The sequence below is a fragment of the Condylura cristata genome, unplaced genomic scaffold (genome assembly GCF_000260355.1).
Source record: "Condylura cristata isolate star-nosed mole 26May11 unplaced genomic scaffold, ConCri1.0 scaffold00019, whole genome shotgun sequence".
In the NCBI taxonomy this organism is placed as follows: Eukaryota; Metazoa; Chordata; class Mammalia; order Eulipotyphla; family Talpidae; genus Condylura; species Condylura cristata.
The window spans coordinates 22781624-22789700 of NW_004567120.1; the positions used below are offsets into that span (position 1 = coordinate 22781624).

The 8077-nt window shown below is 35.3% G+C and overlaps 1 protein-coding gene across 1 annotated transcript in view; it reads left to right on the forward strand.

Moving 5' to 3' along the window:
• WDR44 (WD repeat domain 44) overlaps nt 1–8077 on the forward strand; it is a 76285-nt gene that overhangs the window by 59643 nt on the left and 8565 nt on the right. Inside the window, exons 13-14 of the mRNA XM_004685735.2 lie at nt 2670–2783; nt 7713–7835. Of these exons, the coding sequence (XP_004685792.1) occupies nt 2670–2783; nt 7713–7835 (237 nt within the window). The remainder of the gene's footprint in view (nt 1–2669; nt 2784–7712; nt 7836–8077) is intronic.

The following is an 8077-nucleotide window of genomic DNA, read 5'->3' on the forward strand; positions in this document are numbered from 1 at the left end:
AAAAAAAAAACTATAATATAATCTATATAGAATACTATGCAGTCTTTGAATTCTTTTCAGAGTAGTCACTGATATTAAAAATATTCAGATGCTCAAAAATACTTAATGTATTGAAGCTACTAGAGGGAGAGGATAAGTGGAGGTAGGAACAAATGGTGAGTGAGCCCTGTCTTCTAGTGTAAAGACTTGGGGTGCTCTGATGGTAGGTTTGGTGATGTACCTCTCAGGAGGTATGAGCCTATTCCTGTAGGTCATATACAGTACTGTAGACCAATGTTGCTGTAATAAAAGTATAGTAAAGTAAAAAATGGAGAATGAAAAATTGTTCCCAATAGTCACCCAGTTTTAACTAAAATATATATATACACATATATACGTATATATATACACACATATATACGCATATATGTATATGTAGATAGGTAGATAATTAAAAGACATAAAGGAAATGACCTAAATTATTAATAGCTGTTATCTCCACATGGTAGGACTTTAGGTTATTTTTATTTAATTCTTTATACTTTCTGTACTTCTAAAATTATCCGTAATAAACTTACCCACTTTTATCAAAACAAACAACAGCAGACAGTATGAAAAGTCTTAGGTTTAAACTTTTTTACCCAATTATAGCCCCTGTATGAGAATAAGCAAATAAGAACAAAGATTTATGTTCTAAGATAACCACTGAATTTCTAGTTATATTGGCAAAAAAATTGCAAATGTGAATGATTAAATTATGATGCATCCATGTTATTTGGCCAGTAATAATTTCAAAGAACAAAATACAGAAAGTGTTCATGATATAATTAAAAAGAGAAACTGAATCGTGTGTACATTTTTTAATTGTTTTTTAAAAATGAAAGATGATCAAAATCCTGTATTTTCTGAATAATTTAACCTATTATATGTAATATATATATAAATTTCTTTATTTTTCAGAATAATTTATCCTGAGCATATATTACTTGATAATCTAATAATGTTATTTAAAGGTTTTGGGGTAGAGGTAAAGTACATGGAGAAAAAAATAAATGTTAAAGGATTAAAAAGTGACTTCAGGAATCACTGTCAGAGGGAATACACTAAGCAATTATTAAACAAGTTCTATTTAAAGGGATAAACCTTTAGTTTATATCTTCTAGCTATTTTCACTAGGCTGGCAGCAAATTTAGGGGAATTGGTTTTAGTTGTCTAGATAAGGATTGCTTGGCAAAAGATCAGGACATCCATGTTGTTGGTCTACCTCCACAATTGACATAAATATTTTTTAAACATTATAGACAGATAATACTGGTAGTTTTTAATCTGTGCAATGGCAGTTATCCTAGTACAAGCCCTCATGATTCTTTCTTAGACTTTCTGACTGTCTTTCCTGCTTTTATTCTCTTTCCAAGTCATCTTTTACATTATTACCCAATGTTCTCGTTCTATGACACCAGTCAGATGGTGTTATTTTTCCTGTTGGAAACTTGTGTTGGCTCTCCATTGCCTTAGAATATCTGAGCTTTCAAGTCAAATTTGAGGCTCTTTATTATCTGGTCTCAGAGTACCTTTGCCCCCTAACCCTTTACTATATATCTCCATGTACTTTTTCTCCATCCAACCTACCCTTCCTACATTTACAAAGCTTGACTAACATTTATGCTTTTGCTCATGCTACATCCTCTAAAATAATAGAACAATCTCTGGACTGACAGATGGCTTATATTTGGTTTGGCTATGTGATCTTTAATATATTCTAATCAATGTGAGCCCCAATTTTTTCCCTTAATTTCTTCACCTTCATAATGTTAATACCTACCATGGAGAGTTGTTAGGATTCATTCAGGATAATGAGCACAAAAACATTTTGTAAACTAAATACATGACACACACATATAGATTATTTTCTATCTACCTCTGTCAGGATGATTTTTACTTCAAATAACAGCAGTCCAACTGAAAATGGCTTAAATATTGAGGAAGCAAGTCTGACGGTAAAGCAGTTCCAGGATTGGTTAATTTAGCAGCTCAGTAATATCAAGGGCATAGGATTGGCCCTACCACCCTCCTACTTTGCTATTCTTTATCTCCTTGGTCTCTTGGGCTTGTTCCCCTCAAGGTTCTAAGATATTGCTGTAGTCTTAGGTATCTAGTCTTAGGTATCAACATGCAGAAAACAGTGTTCATATCCAGGAAAGATGTGTTTTAATATGCCACTTCTTAAAAATGAGGAAATCTTTATAAAAGTCTCCCTGATTCCTTCCCCACACCAGAATAAACATTCCCTGGTGTCTAATTGATGAAATCATGGCAAATGTCCATGCCTAAACCAGTCAGGACTGGAAGAGGAAATAACCTCATTGTCACTAGCTTAGCCCAGTCATGATCACCCTCTAATGCTTGCTTCCATCTCTCCAGAAGGAATAGATACTCAGAAAGTTCAGTGTGCTCTCAGCTGGAGAAGGAAAAGATTGTGATCAAGCAATGTATTTATGGGTGATCCTGGTTTGTTAGGGCAAGGAGTTAAAGAGCTGACTTGTAATAGATTCAGTCAAGAGAGGAGCTTGCTTTTAGTGGATCAAAATTTCAATCAGGCATCATACATAATGATGAGAGAGCAGATGGGGTAGGGAAAGGATGAAGCTTTTGTTTTGCTAGTTTTAACATTTATCTTTATATCTAACTAGGTATGCAGTGGAGCTGACGAAGACCCTGATGACAAAAATGCACCATTTCGACAACGGCCATTTTGCAAATATAAAGGACATACTGCTGATCTCCTTGACCTTTCATGGTCTAAGGTAAGAAAATATTATTTGGATTGTGCATTCACTCTATGTAACTAGGACTTTAGGATAAAAATAATTGTTTTAATTATATGATGTCACACTGTCAAGTGTTTGAATATTCACATACACTTATGGGTGTTATCTACAAATTAATCAAGTTAGGAAAATGTCAGGTTATGCCAATAAGGAAATATTTGTATTAATTAATAGCTTCTATCTGGATCTGTCTGTTTACTTGTACTTTGGTTTATGACTTCAACTACAAAGATAAAATCTGACTGCTTTTGGTGGCAAACCTACTATATTCATGAAATTGTTGATTTAAGGTTTAACAATTCTAGGAATCAATGGTATGTCTACATTTTGTGATTTTTTTTTTCCTTCCCTGAGAACAATATTGTTTTCAGAAGTACAGAGGCTGTTTTGCCTCTGCTCACATATCCTAGCAGTTTTATGAAAACAATTTTGAGAATTTTTGCACAATGACTTACACTTCCTTTTGTAGTAAAATTTGCTGGTAATCAGAATCTAAAATATATTAAAAATTCATGAGGAGAGTAGTATTTAAAAATCTTACATTGATAAAATTCAATTAAGTTATAATCAGAAAAACCAGGGCTGCCATGTTTTGACAATGCTAGGAGAACCTTACCACAAAGATACCACTTGTATACATTATTAAGTCAGCTTTCTCTGAGCTCCAGCTTTGAATCACTACACTTACGAATTATGAATTGCTACTGCTACCATGCTTGTTTAGATGTTCTAAGTGCTCCTCATAACCCATCTGTTAGAATGCCATTGTTTAACTTCCTTCAACAAGCTGCTTAGGGCTTACCTGGCAGTCTGGTTTTAATCAGGGCCCTAATTGTATCTTTGTACTTCTCCCACACCCACACTGTTCAAAATCTGAGTTATCAGAACATCAAAAACTAGTGTCCTTAATCTGATGAGTAGGAACTTTTCACTCATTTTACTTTATTAAAGTAAACCAGTATTTTATGACATGTAGCAAGCAGAGGAAGAACTTAGATTTCCTGTGACCACTGTGGTTCACCAGAGTCATAGAATGAAGAGAATATTTATACATAAAGAGGATTATTTTAAAGAACTGGCTGGTATAATGTGGGGGCAGACATGTTTGAAATCTGTAGAATAATAGCTTGGCAGGCTGGAAGCTCAGAAGAGTCCCATTGGAGTCTTAAGGCAGAATTCTTGTCTAGGAAACCTCAGTTTTTATTCTTTTTCTTTTTAAATTATGCTTATTGAGGTAATGTTACTTTACAACTCTGTATGTGTTTTAGGGGTATAGGTATACCTCTGCAAATGTATGTTATACCATTTCATGCACCATGTTATACCCACCACCAAAGCAGCAGTAATCCTCCACCATGGCCATTGGGCCCCTCCACCTTGTGCTTCCAAGCCCCCACTCTCCTCTGGTAGCCTCAGTTCTGCTGTGAGAGTTCAAGGGTTTGGTTTGATTTGATTTGCCAGTATCCTTACTTTTTCAGTTTTTATTTTTAAAGTCTTCATATGTCTTAACCAACGTATACTCCTTTCTTTTTCTTTTCCTGAACAGTATTCTCTAGTTGAGTATACCCAGTTAAATTGTCATTCTCTGAGGAGGTGATGTTTTTAGGAACTACTTAGTAATTAAATACCTAGAATATTATCCTCCTGCCATTGCATAGGATAAAAAGACAATACCTAACGGATCCCTGTGGCCATATAGTGATCTCTGCACTTCCAGAAATAGAACACACTGGGGACAGTGGCATGGGGAAAATCTTTCTATCAAAGCCGTGCTATGGAAAGAAGGCAGAAGGATGCCTCTCCCTTTTTATCCTCAGATAGAATGTCTTCTATTTGGATCACCAGTTGACACTATTACCAGTTGTCATACCCAGTTTATCCAGTAACTATACAGAATCCCGTACTAGTCAGCCATACATTCATGTTATTCAACAAATATTGAATGCCAGTCCTTTGTCAACTGCCAAGGATATTGACAATCGAGGCAAACAGAAGCCCTGCCTTTAGGGATATTGAAATCAGAAAGATAATTGAAAAAATATTGAATAATTGAAAAATATTTTTTATTGAAAGATTTTTGATAATGAACTCAAAATATAGACTAAATGAGGAAAGTTGTTACAAAGCTCATAACAGGGAGCAACGACTTAGGTGGGAGAATTGGGGCCAGTTTCATTAATTCCCTCCTGTTACCATTTTCTTCTTTTGCCCCTGTTTGTCCTCCCCCAAGGAAGGAATTCCTGCCTGAATGGTTGTAGGAAGTAGGAGGGAAGAAATGAGCATGCCCAGCCCCTCTGATTTCTGTTTTTGGAGTAGAGTCCCAAGGAAATATGCACCTTGCTCTTTTCTTCCCCAAAAAGTTAGCTCACCAGAATTGTTGTATGTTTTGGTTCAGTTAAGCCTTCATCATCAGAACTAAACTACATTCTCTAATTAACTTTATGTAACTAAAACTGATATGATACTTTGTAGTTTACCCTTCTGTACCAAGCATATTTCTCAATAGATTCTAGACTCAGAATAGAAAACATTTTATTTATGTGTCCCTTATACCCATTATCTTGATCCTTTTGCCAAATATCTGACAGCGGATGCAAAAAAAAAAAAAGGCATTTAAGGAACAAATTAATCCATTGGCAAAAAGAAAAAATGAGGGTTTTGGCTTGTACTAAAGAGGCATTGAATTTGGCAGGGCTTTAGTAAGTAATTTAATCATGTGGAGGCTTTGCCTTGGATGACTAAAGATAGTGACATTTGGGGGATTGTAATAACCAGAAAGTTTAATAACTGACCATGATCTGATTGAAGAAAACAAGTGATCAGTTTATAGAAGAAAGAGAATATATACATTCTATATAAACTTCACGTTAAAGTAGGCAGAGCTTCAGTGCATTGGTTTTGTTTGTTTTTCTGGTGAACAGAACAACTTTCACTGTATTTATTGAATTTGTTAGTGAAAACTATATAGTATGCCTTTAAATTCATATCACAGCTAAGCTCAATAAGGGTTACCAAACACTAGTGTGTGTTTTGTGTGACAGGCATTGGAAAGAACTGCAAGTTCATATACTCCAATTCTGTTGTTTATGTAGACCATAGAGCAGGACTAAATGGGAAACATATTACTGCTAAACTTTAGGATTCATGTGTGTCTGTGGGCTCTTGGGTCATCTTCCTCTCCACTAAGACATCTCAGGTTAGTGCCCTGCTTTGTTGGATATGTAAGCCTTGATCTTGGCTTTAGATTATAGAGATTCATGACTTGGTACTGACAAAGATGTATGTTCTTATTAATTTACACCACCTTGAAATGTAAACAGCATTGTATTTTTGGATTGATGTAGAGAAACAATTACATGATGGTTTTTTTGTTTGTTTGTTTTTTAAAGAATGTCCCTAGATTATTGAATCCTTAGAAGTCAGGCTGCAGAACAAATCAAGGAAGGATAGATTACAATAAAATGTGCATTTTATAATTATATTTAGAGATCTGTCTGGCTTTAAAAACAATTCATGTATCAAGCAACATCCTATGTAGACTCTGTCCCAATGTACATATCTAGGTGTTGTTTGTAATAAGATTCTAAGTCCTTCAGGAGTAAAGACTAGATCAGTTTTACTATTGTTTCTTTTTAGTATCTAGTATAGTTGGTCTTTACAGTAGGTTTTACTAACTTTTGAACATTTATTTTATGCCAGGTAACACTGTGAGGTAAATGATACTTCATTTTGTATATGAGGTGACTGCACATTTCACCTGTCAGAGATCACAAAACTTAGTTACGGGTAGAACTCAAATTTGGGTCTGATTTCTTTGATTCCTAAGGCCGCCATGCTTACTTCAAGGAGATTGATATAGCCTCTTTATATTCAAAGGTTTTTAGTACTTTTAGCAAATAACAAAGTAGCTTATTGCTTTTCACATCATGTTCTGTTTAGCACTCTGTACAACAGTGTAGTAGTTAGAGCCTGCACCTGGAACCAGATTACCCTGATTTGCTGTGTAGTTTCAGGCAGATCATTTAACATCTCTGTGCCTCAGTGTTCTCGTTTGCCAACGGAAATAATAATATGTACCTACCTCATAGAATTGCTGTATAGCACTAGAAACGATGCTTAGCACATTGGGAACACTCAGTAAATGTCATCATTGCTTTGATTTGTTTAGCAACTTTAGGCATAACAAAAGAATATTAGCCTCATTTGGATTTCCTCATTCAGTATACCTCTAGTGTTCCCCTTAAATAGATGATGTTTAGAAATTAAAGAGCTCTCCTGCCAGCTGGAAGTTTTTGACAGATAGATGTTTGGTTCTTAGGTGATGGCCCATCACAATGCCTAATTCAGTTACATTACCCTTTACTGACTTTGAAAATTCTATTTATTCTGAGAAATTCAGCAATTTCTACTCTCTAATTCCTGCCTTGAGTGTGACAAGTACGCAACTTTTCATTTCCATCCTGCATTGTTGTGTATGCTCTTTGAATGCATTTTAAGTGACAGGGAATCCATGTGAGTTAAAATTCACCAGTGTTGTCAGTGTGAAAATAACTGAAGTGACAATGAAATGAATAGATGCCTTGTATTCATAGTCAAGTTCCCTATATATGCAGGCTGTAACTGTTGGTGCTTGGCAGATTTCTTCTGACATAGATCACAAGACTCATACTAATTTCAGAATTGGTAATGTGAAAAAGTTTTTTTTTTCCAGGAATATTGTGTTTAACTGTTGGGGGACCAGAAATGGGATCTTCCAAGTGAATTGGATAATCCCTCTTTCTGAGGCCACATATAACAATAATAATAGCAAAACTAATGGGTACACAAAACCAAAAGCTCTCTTTTATTGTATAAGTGATTTTTTTCCTTATGATGATAAAATAATCATTGTCGATTTCTATGTAGAATTATTTTCTACTTTCCTCTTCGATGGATAAAACAGTCAGATTGTGGCACATATCCAGAAGAGAATGCCTTTGCTGTTTTCAACATATAGATTTTGTTACTGCCATAGCTTTCCATCCAAGAGTAAGTAATTTTCTATACAGCATTGTTAGACTTATTATGAGGAATGTGAGGGAACCTGCTTTCTCTAGAGGGCAACCGGTCTACAGGGAATCAGTTAACCATGTAGATAGGAGCAACTTAGAGCTTCATTTTGCTTTAAAAATGAGAAAGAGGGCCCTCCCTGGTGGTGCAGCGGGTTAAAGCACAGCACAAAGAAGCTTAAACCACTTCTGCATGAGTTCGATCCCCGCCTGCCCCGGAGG